This window comes from Phoenix dactylifera, chromosome 2, assembly GCF_051530095.1.
Source record: "Phoenix dactylifera cultivar Ajwa chromosome 2, Ajwa_hap1_PhDact_Kaust_v1.1, whole genome shotgun sequence".
Lineage (NCBI taxonomy): Eukaryota > Viridiplantae > Streptophyta > Magnoliopsida > Arecales > Arecaceae > Phoenix > Phoenix dactylifera.
Genome location: NC_143191.1, coordinates 37,086,768 through 37,101,435, shown reverse-complemented (window position 1 = coordinate 37,101,435; position 14,668 = coordinate 37,086,768). Strand labels below are relative to the sequence as shown.

General features: G+C 38.2%; 2 protein-coding genes across 2 annotated transcripts; one reads left to right on the top strand and one right to left on the bottom strand.

Moving 5' to 3' along the window:
- Positions 1-1,855: 1,855 nt before the first annotated feature.
- On the bottom strand, positions 1,856-2,501 carry LOC103701570 (auxin-induced protein 6B-like). The gene has a single exon (XM_008783692.4). It carries the CDS (start codon positions 2,297-2,299, stop codon positions 1,856-1,858), a length of 444 nt encoding a protein of 147 aa, XP_008781914.3. The 5' UTR covers positions 2,300-2,501.
- An 8,639-nt stretch (positions 2,502-11,140) lies between these two features.
- LOC103701456 (uncharacterized) lies at positions 11,141-13,215 on the top strand. The gene is made up of 2 exons (XM_008783505.6): positions 11,141-11,529; positions 11,921-13,215. Exons 1-2 carry the CDS (start codon positions 11,362-11,364, stop codon positions 12,467-12,469), a joined length of 717 nt encoding a protein of 238 aa, XP_008781727.3. The 5' UTR covers positions 11,141-11,361; the 3' UTR covers positions 12,470-13,215.
- The last annotated feature ends 1,453 nt before the right edge of the window (positions 13,216-14,668 follow it).

The following is a 14,668-nucleotide window of genomic DNA, read 5'->3' as shown; positions in this document are numbered from 1 at the left end:
TGTAATTATGTTAGGTAACATTCAAAGTTGTTCAATAATAAATTTTCTAGAGATAAGATTAAGAGAACTTTAAAATATACAGGCTTTACAAACATATGGCTAATTTTTACTACACTTCGAAATAACTTTTCTATTTTAAAGATGAGATATTATTTTGTCACTGGACAGAAAAGCCCTTAAGCTCTCGACACACAGGAATACCTGCCCCTGCAACAGTAACATAGTTCATAAGTTTTGAAGATCAATCATATAAATTTAGGAAACACCATTTCTAATACTTAAATTAAAAATAAAATTTATTATATTTTAATTAAATAACTTGATAAAATAAATTTTGTAAACTACTTAAGTGAATTTTGATCATTCTTCACATAAAAAGTTCCTTAAAAAAAACATAAACAATTTGCTTATTGTCAAGGGTGCAAGTATTAGTATGCCCTGATGCCCATTGCCTAGAGGCCAACAACAACACTTCTCAGTCCGTTGAAAAAAAAAAAATCAAACCCTCTAGGATGGGAGAGACATGTCCAAAATACAATAATGATATTCATGCTACATTTGTACTTCTTCCAGCAAGCCAAATAATAAAGCTAATTCAACCTTAACATGTGAGGACCTATGCAAGCATGTATTTAGTTTCATGTTGATTATTTATTGGAAAAATCTTGGATACTTATAAGAGACTAAGAAACTCAAAAAATATCTTATGGCTAGTGTTTTTGGATGAGTTTTTAGGTTGTGACAAATGGTATCAGAGCAGGCTCGGCCCATAATCCATGTAGACTAGGAAACATTGCAGTATGGCGTTATTGAGGTTGACCATGAGTTGTAGTATTTGTAATTAGATTTGAATGGATGTAGATCCTTAGCCTAACGATGACGTCAAGGCTTAAACGGAGAGAGTATGTGAGGACCCATACAAGCTTTTGTTTAGTCTCACATCGGTTATTTTAACAGAGAGATTTTGAGTACTTTTATAGGACTAAGGAATCCAAAAAATACTTTCCGTTTAGCTATTTTGAGTACTGGATTGTTACATACCATACATATTTTTGTATCTAAATTCCAATATAAGATAACTGTTACAAATAAATCTCTAGCATGCTGGGAAGGTTTGAACTTTTAACTTTCTTTTCAGAATAGGAGCAAAACTTCACCAAGTGAATTAAGGTAGTACAAAAGACCAACTAAAAGAGATAGAGCATTTGAGAGTTTAACAAAACCAAGGAACAATTTGTATGGTACAATGTCTTTTCAAGGGAAGAAGGGGTTTCTTTAAAGTGAACAATGGAGTTGATTCTTTGTTAAGGAAGACCCTGAAATTTTACTCCAGCCAAATGCTTTACGCTAGTGTTAACATGAAGAAGTCCTAAGCTTGTAGTAAGGATTTGAGGATGTCTTGTTTTCTCCATTTACTCCAACGTGATATGAGTGTTATTCTATATTGCCAATGCACTCCATTAGTTATATTAACAGATCTCTAAACTGAGAAGCAGGGTTTTAATTTTTTTTGTTTTGGCTTTACATAGCACAATCCATCCTTTCTATTAACCTTCCCCAATTTCCCACCAAGATTAACCAGCTGATCTGAACCTTAAAGACATTAGGTATTTTAACTCCTGCTGCAGTGAAAATTTTTAAAAAGTAATCACTGGATTCAAAAACATGAACATGGAGGAAAGCATCCTGAAGTTTGCAGACTACCTCTCCTACCACTGGTACAGAAGTTCCCATTGTTCCACACCAGACCACCCATACATTTACTCTTCACAAAAATAAGAAGGGAAAAATATGAGAACATAGCTCTTTTTTTTTTTTTGGGGGGGGGGGGGGGGGGGGGGGGGGAGTCATCTACTCATCTGCACATTGGTTTTAGTGGGTCATGGGCCTGAGCAACTCCAGCCTCTGAGGAACAATAGCAAAACCCACCCTTATTTTTCTTCACCACCTTGAGTATGCTCTCGAATACGGAGACCTCACAGGGGATCCTCAGCACACCTTCCTGCTGGAACCCGAACTCCTCTTCTGCTTCTCTGAGAAGAACTGCGAAGGCTCTGTGACTCAAATACTCGGTAGGGATCACGAACCTCTGCATTTCCTCTCCAACACAGACAGCAAGGTACCCCTTGGGGACATCTCCAGAGAGTGCTGATGAAGCGTCGGAAAAGGAGAGGGTCCTCTTCAGGAACTTGATGCTCTTGCTGTTGCTCTTTGGTGCAACTGCAAGCTTCTTCCACTTCTTTAGCATCTGTTGCAACCTAACTATTTCTGTGATCTTGTTGGGGTTTTTGGAATCCATGGAAAACTTGTGTGGTGGCTTGGAAATGCTTCAAAGAGCCAAACTCCCTGTTTGTGTCGGCAGCGATGGTTTGGGATGCCATGGTGGTTGGTGCTTCAGAATTTATGGCATTTCTGATCATCCTTTGTTTTTTTTAATTTTTTGATTCAAAAATTAAAAAAAAAATAAATGTTCCGAAATGCACTAGATGAATAGTCCTAAGAGGTCCAAAGAGCTTCCTGATAAATATGCATTGCCCCAAAAAAGATACATCTTCTCACCAAGTACTAGATGTAGTGAATCAGAAGATGCGACCCTGTCTTCTTAGGTCGACCCTGAATCCAGCCAATCACCATCGCCGCCACCCTCCATCACAATGGCGTTGGCCCTCAAGGTGCATCGCATAGGGTTGAGATCGACCTAGGCAGCCTTAGTTCCATTCTACGCACTGAGTAGATAAAAATCTGGCACCCATCCGCAGCAATCAGCCTGAAATCCGAGCTTTTGATAGCGAACTATTAGCCATCAAAAATCATTGCCTCAAGAATAAAATTGATCAAAGGTTTCTTCTTAACAATACTCATCTGCATGGGACTACAACTCTAATAATTTTGAGTCTCATTTATTCGTCTGGCTTTTATGGGAAAAAGGCATCGTAAACTGATGTCTTATGCATAATACGACGGGTCCTGCACTAACAAGGTCCGAGCCATCCATTAATTTTTACACAATCCTCCTATTTCGTACCTCATGCACTGTAAGCACTCTCTCTGTGTACTGTCCCAACATGTGATTTCTTGTACAATATGTTATACATATATATATATAATAACACTGCCTCCATTGACAAAACAATCAAGTTGCATGGAATCCCTGTTTCTGCTCAATAATATAATTCATGGCTCCATATCGCCGTGATAATAAACTCCAATATTTTTTCTTCCTCTGTCTTCTTTTTTTATAGGGTATGAGTGCTTGCGAGATCGTGGCAGGTGATACCGAACAGAGCTGCAAGTGAAGGACCTATATATTGGAGAACATATTTTTTTAATTTGGTTTCATGTAATTACTATAATGCCCATCGAACCGTCTCTTCTAAATTCTAATCATCTGACACTAGAGTATCTTCAATCGTACGGGTCCTCACATACTCCCTCTTTTCAAACTCTAACGTTCTCATCAGGCTAAGGATTTAAATCCATTCAAATCTAATCACAAACACCACGATAGACCCATGGTTAGTCTTCATGAACTCGTGTTGCAGTGTCCCCTAGTCGTTTTAGGCTTTGGGTCGAGTCCATTCTGATACTATTTGTAACTGTAACAACCCAGAACCTCACCCAAAATGGCTAGCCGGAAGGTATTATTTGGGTTTCTTGATCCTGTATAAGTACCCAAGATCTACCCAGCGAATAACCAATGTGGGACTAAACACACGCTAGCACGGATCCTCACATACTTCCCCCGTTCAAGCCCTGACGTCCTCGTCAGGCTAAGGGTTGAAATCCATTCAAATCTAATCACAAATACCACGATCGGCCCGTGGTCAGCCCCAATAGATCCGTGCTGCAGTGTCCCCTAGTCTACATAGGTTATGGGCCAGGTCCGCTCTGATACCATTTGTAACAACCCAGAACCTCACCCAAAATGGCTAGCCGGAAGGTATTATTTGGGTTTCTTGATCCTGTATAAGTACCCAAGATCTACCCAGCGAATAACCAATGTGGGACTAAACACACGCTAGCACGGATCCTCACAGTAACAATTCAGAACTTCATCCAAAAAGCTAGTCAGAAGGTATTTTTTTGGGTTTTCTTGTCTAGTATAAATATTCTAGATCTCTTTGGCGAATAAACGATGTGGGACAAATACATGCCCGCACAGGTCCACACAATTTCTACTTTATTTCCTACTACTTTTCAAATTTGAGGTCCAAAGTAAGTTCCATTCTTGTGTGTCCGATGCATCATAAACAATTGTCCCATCAAATTTAATAGATTGTATGAGTGGAAGGGGATAATCAGAGACCTTATTCTAGAAGAAACTTGTCGAAGTCAAGTTATTGGGATGATATATAGAAGAGGCTTTAAGTTTCAGATGGAAGCTGTTTATTTATCTCCAAGCAAATGCCAGTTTTAAGTTATTGCGCTTTTAGATCTAATAGTACTATCATTCGTTAAGGCACATAGATTTTGATCTTCATTTGACTATGGTTATCTGTAGCGGGATGTCTCCTTAATTCTTGCTTTTAAATTAATATAGAACTATGTTCAATTTCCTTTTAGATGCAATTCTGAAAAGGCTTTACTAATTAAGGTATATTAGTTGTTAATTATAAAGAGGTATATGCCTTTATGGACCTACCTTAGCCGTTTTTACTGGTTATGGTGGAACAAGTTGCTTAGCCATATTGGTGATGCCAGGGGCATTAAAACCAGTTTCTAGCACTTGGAGGCTGGAGCACTCAGATTTAACTAGTGTCACATTCTACATGAAGATACAGGGTTTTAAAGTGAGTTTAGATTTGATTTGACGATATTAATATCTAATTATATTGTTCTATCGAGAGAATAGAATTGTTTACTTTCATCCAAGTGGGAAGGTTTTAGGTCATGTGAGATCGTCAGGATGATTGCGATTTGTTTAGGGTTGCAAATATTGACAGCCGAACGCCTTAACTTCGAAGCGCAAATATTGTAAGCAATCTAATTTCTAAAGCAATGTAACAGTTCTTTTCATAACATTCACACATAAGATCTTCCACCAGACCCTACCAAACTCATCATTTTTGTCTTCAGTTTTGCTTCTGTATATGTTTCCAAGAAGCAATCAAGCTCATCATCATTATCACCAGCACAACCAGCAACAATACCATTTGCAGTTATTTATTACCCTCGACTTTTGTTTTTAGCCGTCTATAGTCACTATTCTTTGGTGCCATTGGTAGGAATCAACACTCTTGATTAATCATAGATGCTTCAGCATGGGCTTAAACATGCTCTTTTCCCTAGCCATTACCAGTAATCTCCCATTATTTAAAATAAGAAGGTAAAGTCTCGTAAGGACTCGTGCGGACATGTGTTTAGTCCTATATCGGTTATTTGCTGGGTAGATATTGGGTACTTATACATGATCAAGAAATTCAAATAATAGCTTATGGCTAGCCTTTTTAGATGAGATACTAGATTGTTACAAAATGGTATTAAAGCAGGCCCAACCATAATCTATGTGGATTGGGACACTGCAGCACGGATTTATTGAGGCTCGTCCAAAAAGAGGTCTAAACTGTACGCCAACCTCCGTATATATCTTGGGAGTAGGAGCTGACTCTCCATCAGAACAGCATAGATCGTGAGGCACGTAGTGACATGTTGAAACTTTAAGGATCATAATTTAGATCTTTATTTTCTTCACCAATAAATCTATGGCTAGAACTTAGATGGATCTTAAAAGACCGCAAGCTGGGCAAGCCATCAAGTTCCGACAAGAATATCCAAATAGACCTTGAGGGATTTTTCTTTTCCTCTTGCAAGAAATGGGCTCTATAGTTCCTATGAGCTCTTTTTCTCTCGTTCTCTCCACTCCATTCATCCCTCGGCGAGCCTTCTCGGCCTATTCTGCTAAATAATCCGGCAGATTGTTGCCAAACATGTTCTTGGTAGTTCAGAAATCCAATAGCTAGAATATCTTCTACAGCTTACCCATGCACTCTATCAAAAAGTCCATCAATGGAGGAAGAAGATCTAGGGAGTTGCTCTCTGTCACATGCTTTCTTGCATGTACTCCAACTTTGGCTCATGTCATTAGATCTCTTAATGCAAGAAAAATTGGAAGTCAAGTCTCTCCTCTGTCGGCCTTACCGCATGTACCAACATGGCAAGATACCAAGTCAATCATGCTGTCTTCTTTTTGTAGGCCAAGCGCCGAGATGAGCGCATGATGAATAGAACCTATAAAAAAGAGATAAAGGTGATTGGTGTGGTGCACACAGTGTAGTATATAATCTTATTGTCGGTTATCCTGGCCTCTATGTTATATATATAAATTTTAAATTGGCTATTTTTTTTTTGGTTAAAAATGGCATTCATATGGTTCTCACACGAGTACAACCTACCAAATCAAAAGAAAGAAAATGATACAAAGGGTGGGGCATATCTCCGACCCTGGTTCAAACCACTCCACTCGAATGCCGGGCCACGAAAGAAGCGACCCAGTCTGCCGCACTGTTTGCCTTCCGATAAACATGTGCAACCTGGAAGGACCCTGTCTCCTTGGCTAGACCGCGGATCTCGCGAAGCAGCGGGTGCCCGTCTCCCTCCATATCCACTCCCCATATCCAGTCAACTACCATGAAGGAATCCTCCTCTAGGAATATCCTGTCGGCTCCCAGGACTCTCCTCCCATAGGACATGTCCTCCAAGGTAGCCTGCAACTCCACCTCAATGACGGCCCGGTTTGTAGTGCGTCGCCCTTCAGCTGCAATCAACATGCCCAGATGATCTCTAATCACAAAGCCCACATTGCCATGTGCTCCGTCCGCCGACCAGCTACCATCGAAGTTCAACTGGCTAGTTTCAAAACGCTGGCCTATAACGAAATTGAAGCTGAAGGGGACCTGAAGAATTTGGCCCAGCAAAGACCTGTCTCATTTGAATTTGACTTATCTGGGTTGGCCTGCACATGTAAACTCACTTCGGAGGAAAACGTCAAATCTGATGTTTTGGAGCAACCTTACCTTGCCAAGGATACCAAGCCATTCCAACCCAACATTGCTTTGTTTTTATGATCAGAATCGTATAACCATGCAACCTGTCCCACCTCAAACGGTGTTTCAGGTGGAAAAATATGTAGAACTGTAGTTAGGTCGTTGTAGGTGGTAACGTTCGGTCTCAAGTTGGCTTAGGGTTGGATAGTTTTTTTTTTTTGGTTCCGGGGCATAAGTTGGTACGTAGCCTAATTCAACTTTCCCACGCTAGTGCTCAAATTGGCATCTGACGTACAGTGGATTTTGGAACCGGCTTGAGCAAATCTGATTTGAACTCTGGTCTCTCTCTCTCTCTCTCACGCGCGCACACATTTGAGGGATTTCTTTCGTCTTAGTGCCCTTTACCTATTCCATTCCCAAAGGAGTCCCCTTTCTTAGAAATAGACATCCAACTGACCAGTGTCCTAATATTTTGGGTACGTGAACAGTTCTCCTACCACATCATGCAGGAGAATTGGTACGAATTGCAAGATTTCATGTGCACCTAACAAGCACCCTGAAGCATTTTCCAATAAAACGATCTCTTCTATCCAATTAAGGACCAAGTTGGTTAATCTTTTCTGATGGTTATAATTACTTTTAGCATGAATGAAAAACTTTCTCAACTTCATATATCTACTATGGTTCTTTTGTTGATTGCATAAACTGCATCCTTCCATTCTTAAAACTAAGAAGTTTATGATAGTCATTTAACATAAAGAGATATACAAATTTGATCTTTTATTTGGGCAGCAAGATTGTTCCGTCTCATTAATCAAAAATCAAAGACTGAATGTTTTTGTATAGGAAAAGGGAATTGATTTATGAGTAGGTTGGGAAAGAGGATTCGTACATTAAATTAACTTATTTTGATCATGACACAGTTGAAAAATAAAGGTCATCCGCACTATTTGCGCTAAAAGCAAATTAAAGATGGGCCAATCTCATTATCTCAAATCTATGGGTCGGCTGCTAAAGATGAGGATAAGGATCGTATCTTTCGCAAGCGAATGAAAAATTCACCGGATTTGTCGAATTGCACAATGGCCACTTTGAGATCAATGTAGGATATGATCCAACGATCGACATTATGAAAGAAGATCAATAATTTTTTCATGCGAACCCCAAAATGTGGAACCCAAGTCCAATGTAATATAGGTCGAGCATCCATCATAAATTAGGGAAGACGTCAATGTAGAAAAGCTTAAGGAATACAAATGTGATGACCTACCGGCTATTGCAAGGCAAGAAATCTTTGAACAGTTGTTTTGTTAAGAGAAAAAAAATAGTATCATATTTGATAAGCCTCAAAGGTGAACTTGGAGGAATATGGACACCGGGATTACTACCAGTCTCTTCTATAGATCATGGTTCTAAGTTCGCTCAATTTCCTTCGACCTTCCTCGAAAACTCCCAAGGTACGTCATCCCCTCTTCTAGCTAACTTTCTTTAGCCACCTAACTCGAGCTAACTTTACTAGAAGTCCCAAAATCCACTATGGCCGGCCTCTGAATGCGCTATCGCACGCGATTGGCTTATCTTATAGCCTTTTTTATGTGAATTTAATTCATCAATGGAAGTGCCCACCAAGTGGCTTCCGTGTACCGTCAATGGCTTTATACACCATATACTTGTTATTGCTCTCATGTACGACAGTACGAGGCTTTTGTGCGTCGTCCACTTGCATATACTTTCCATGAAACCATTCCAAAGTTAGTTACGCAAATCAATTGATGAAAAATATTATATAAATTAAGAGTTAGATTGTATTATGACCATGTTTGATATTCACTATATTGGTTATTATCGGTAGGCCTGGATAAGTCAAGAAACAAGTCCACTACATCGAGAGTTAAATTGCATATCAAAATTTTCGAAGGCCCTAACTTGCTTGTATGATATCCGATTGTAGTGCCTTTTTTTTTCAAATAAATTTTCAATATCTACGATGCTGCACCGATTATTGAAGGAGCCGATGCTAATAGTAATAATAGGCAAATTGCTCTATTTTAGTCTCAAAATGAACCAGTTAATGTAATATTTTTGTTTGAAAAAGATTTCGATTAAGCATATTTTTTAGCCTATGAAAATTTAAGTAAAATAACTGAAGGCAAAGTTGATGACAAAAAAAAGATTTATCTTCTGTGGAAATTTAGCTTGTTTATGTTTATTTTTGCGAGCCATATATATTTTAGAAAAATTGTAACGGTAGCTAAAAGAGAAATCTTACACAAATTGTATGGGGATAGACCTTATTAATATCAATAAAAGTTTTGTAACTTAACTCAAATGATCTTTAATGAAGAAAAGAAGACATAAACTCAGCCTTCAACAGTTTTTTTATTTTTTTAATATATCTTTAAGAGATTCGAGTTGAACAAGTAGAAGAATTTTCTTCCTTCTCCCTATTTACCATATAATTTGCTTCATTTGAAATTACTAAATCTGACTTTGATCAAAGGATTAAGGGTGTATATCGGTATCTCTCCTCGGAACAAGATTATGGATTCTATCTTGGAAGGTTGCACCATTCATGTCATTATCATTCCCATAGCCTTTGACATTTTTTTGGTACATATGACATATTTTTCTGTATCCTGTGCATCCCTTGTCAAGATTAAATATATATTAAACTTACTCCTGTACTGCAATGTATGCGAGAGTAACTGTGCAGAGTTTAGGCTGTCTAATTTGGTCTTTTTCATTAGAATAAATATGGTTAGTATTTTATTTTATTATCCATATGGATTCACAAACTACAGTCGGATTTGGATGGCGCTTTTTATTATATGTCTTTGTTAATGAATGAATAAAGTTGAATGGGGTATACTAATTTAAGATGTGAATAATTATTAGAGTAATACATGGGCTTTAAAGGTTTGTTCACATAAGAGAATGAATTCTCTAGTGGTACTGTGAGTGTGAACCGATGAGAAGGTAGATGTACCTCTCTGGTGGCTTTGAAACTTTTCCTCCTTGTTTTTGTACTTTAGATAATCACATATCAACGTTCAAATTCGCATGAGAATTTAGCGGTCAGCACGAGTCAGGATCCATCAAGTTTCTTCCATCAAAAAAAAAAAATCCACTAATTAAGTTTTGCTGGAAGGAAGAGGACCCATTAATCACGAAGATAGTTATAATAACATAAATTTATACTACGAAAAGCCTACTCAATCGTAGCCATCATGCTATACATTGAGTCATGCGCGGCGAACCTTCCTGCTCTAATTCTAAAATTAGAACTGAATTGTTGACATATCAAACATTCTTTGAAGCAAGTACTTCTCCATTTCATGCAATCACGGCTATTTATATATTGTATTATAATTCATGATTGCATTGTCACATAAGATCATGCAATGTTCTATTCAAATATAACATGCAGCATATGAAATCACGAGCCATTATGAAATACATGGATATGGTCGGCTTGGATATCTTCATTTAAAATGAACCTAAAAAGTTCCAAAAACTCCTTTGTTCTTCTTCTTAAAATGAAGTACGCGACTTCTAGCGTCCAATAAGCCTTTAATGCAACGCAGCCAAGGCCAAGCCTGACCAAGCTGCTGTTGCCTCCTCGTAAGATCCCACTGCATGGTCTTGGCATGCACGCAATTTCTAATTCAGCGCAGCCCAATTGGATGACCTAATTCCCCATTTCCCCCCCCTACTTCCTGCTTTAGAAAAATACTAAAAAAAATCGAAGTACATGCCAGAAGGAGAAAAGTACTTTCTCAATGCGCATCTTCTGCTTGATACGTCACGACGCTTAGGGTCAAAAGAGCCTCCATTAACTGCTATATTTTAGCTGCTGAGAGAAGCGTGGCCCCAAAAACTCCTTTCCCATGCCTGGATCCCACTGGGCTCCGACACCGGAGATGTTGCCCGGGTATTGAGACTCGTGTCAAACTCGATGTATCCAACGGCACGGGTTCTTCTACATCTGGGGCCCTCGATTCCATCGGCTGAGTCTGTCGTGGGTGTCACGACGTTGTTTATGGCCTGTCATTTCTGGTGTCCTCGTTGGAACCACACTAGGATAGATGGAAATACTAGTGGAGACCCCCACCGACCATTAATTCCTTCCCCAAGGGAGAATTTTATGATCATTCCTCCCAATATTTTGCATGGCTTCCAAGCGAAAGTTCGGTCACAGCACCATTGCTTGTTGCTCTGAAACACGTTTCACTCGCTGAACCGGTGTCCATTAAATAAGGCTGCTGCTCCTCCTTCAAACTAGAGAACCCAGAAGAAGAAAAGTTGCGTGTGGGAGAGACACACACACACACAGAGAGAGAGAGAGAGAGAGAGAGAGAGAGAGAGAGAGAGAGAGGAGATGGAGTGGAGGAAGAGCTATATTGATCTCATATTGGTGCCCTTGAGCCTCCTCTCCGTCATCTTATACCATATCTGGTTGTGGCGGAGAATTAGGTCGCAGCCACAACGGACCATCATTGGCATCAATTCGGCCAGCAGGCGACTCTGGGTCTTTGCCATGATGAAGGTATATACACATCGTCTCTGATATTTAGAATACCAAAGGTATTTGTTGATCTTGCTCCATGGTTGTGGAGATGGTCCAAAACTTATAAGAAATCCCACAAAGAAAGGTGCAATTCAATGTCTCTTAACTTACCGGCGTCGTGATATTTATTTATTTATTTTTTTTGATGGAGAGGGAGGCAAAGCCATCCGGCCTTTATTAGAAAAGTGGAGTTTACAAAAACTATTTATAAAGGATTTAAAAGAAAAATATCGTTAGGTTATGAATACATTAATGCATCATTTGGCTTGAGATGTCTGCTAGTCTGGCATTAACAAGTTGATCATTAATTATTATGATGGCAAAGATCTATAATCACTCATCGTATGACTTGTGTCGCCTTTTGTTGCAGGATAACGATAAGAAAAGTATCCTCGCGGTGCAGACAATACGTAACGCAATAATGGGTTCGACCTTGATGGCCACCACCTCCATCCTCCTCTGCTCCGGCCTCGCAGCCATGATCAGCAGCACGTACAGCATCAAGAAGCCTCTGAACGACTCGGTCTACGGCGCTCATGGGGAGTTTGTTGTGGCTTTGAAGTATGTCACGCTTCTCTTGATCTTCCTCTTTGCCTTCCTCTTCTACTCCCTCTCCATCAGGTTCATAGGCCAGGTGAACTTTCTCATCAACGTTCCACAAGAGGATGACAACTCCCTGGTGACGCCGGAGTACGTTGCCCATCTCTTGGAGAAGGGTTTTGCCCTCAACATAGTGGGCAACAGAATCTTTTATGCAGGCCTCCCCATAGTACTGTGGATATTTGGGCCAGTTTTGGTTCTCATATGCTCTGTCTCCATAGTCCCAATACTATACAATATGGACATTGCCGATGGGCAAGGAAAGGCTGATATCAGGAAAGAAGAAAAGGTTGACAGAAAAATTTCTATGGGAGCATAGGAGACAAGTATAAAGGTGATATGTGGCTGTGAGGGGCAGGGTTATCAGTGTATTGTCTTTACCTTCTTAATTTGTTTTCCTTGGATTTTTTCTTCTTTAAGATTCTACCTTATGATATGCTGCATGCATCAAAGCTTAGCAATAGTGTAAGACCAGCGCCATCCATTTTATGAATATGAATTGCTATTCGTTATACATATCATCAGCAATTGCGTTTATTTATCATTGCATTTTGGAATGATCCAGTCTCACACCCAACTATATTCTTGATGAGATCGGGCAGCGAAGAAGAATTATGCCCTTCCCATTCATAGAATTTGCGATCGGATCGGCCTTGTTGATAATTTTGATCAGGAGACGTATGGGATCATGCATGCATGTTATGAATATATATTTTGTACTCCTACCCAATTTATACGGTTAACCTTGTTGTTGTAAACATGGAGAGGCATAGAAGTGTGAAGAAAAATTAAAAGTTTTGAGCTTGACTATATTTTTTTCACTTGATGTTATAATAATCATGATTGAATATGAATTATATATTGCATAGTGCTGGTCGGAGTCTAGAAGGAAAATGGGACATGACATATCTCATGAAAAAGTGTCAAATGCTCAGCTAGCCATATTTTTGTGAAGAAAATTCTATAGATCAATATAGTGATGGGAAATTATTGAGAAGCAGTGTTTTGAATTATTTTAACAGGAATCAAACCTTGTTAATGATTGTGAAGAGTTCACTTAAGTTTATAGACTGCAAAAGACATGTATAGACAAAACAAGCAAACTAACATTTCTTTCCATCTTACAATATTATCTAATTAGGTATCAATGTATCCCTGCCACGTCTGCATGATATTGTGCATCTTATGGAGGCATATGCATATAGAATTTTCCAAAACTATTTACTAGAGTAACTGCTATTATTTGGCTCATGAAAGTGGGGTACCCTCACTCTCATAACGCCATCCTCCAAACCCTATGAGAATCCTACACTTCTGAGATTTCATCCAAGAATCAGGACTAGCATCCAGTGACAGGAGAGACTTACGGTGTCCACCAAATGCATATGAAAATTTCATTGGACCAACTAGGTGACTTAGTAGCCGTTATCATGCCCCATATGTTATACAAAATATCGAGAGTGACGACAATCCCGCATGTGTGGGTTGTGTGCATGTAACCAACCTTGTAACAATACTTTAAGAGGATGTTTGGTATGGGACGATCTTCGTAAGATCAAAGATGATATGACAAGATCACTGTATTCAGTTCCTCCATGACGATCCTACATGGCAGTAATTTCAAATCACTCTCACCCAGTGATTAAAACCCATGCATCTTTGAGGTCGGATATCCAAGGTCACCCTAAGGTAGTGATACGAGACTGAAATTTGGGGACAAAAATGTCCCACGGTCTAGCTGAAAAAAAGATAGTATATTAATATACCTACATTATTATATATATTATATTATATTGATATTATATATTATATTAAGATATATTATTAATTATGTTATTGCCATATTATTATTCAATTATTTTAAATTATATTACAAATATATCATTATACTTTATATTTATATTATGAAATTATATAATATATTACTTCTATTTGACTAATTCTCCTAATCAAAAAAATATTAGTATTAAAATAATAATATATTATAAGTCTAAATGAAAATATTAATCTTATAGTAATAATTAATATATTTTAATAGAATTAATAAATATATTTTATAAAATATGTTAATAAAATTTATTACTATTTTTGTTATAATATTTTTTTTTGATTAATGAATATATTTTATGAAATATATTAGGGATAATTTTGGTATTATATGGTCAGTGATATTAGATTCTCATAGAATACCTAATAGGATACTCATGGATATCCAAAAAATTTTAATCACTGAAATATAGCACACCAAACATATTAGTTTTAGATCATTGAAAATCAGATTACCTCGATATAAGAATCATCAATGATCTAAAATCATCTTGGTGATCATGTTTAGGTCACCAAACGTCATCTAAATTCAATGGCTTGTTCCACACATGACCCATAATGTCATTAATTGGGCTGAAGTTTGGGTTCTTTTATAAGTGACTAGGGCCGAAATTAGATTAGATACAGAGTAGATACTAGCATATCTATATCTATATTTATTTTATTTGATGAATACAAATGTAGATACGGA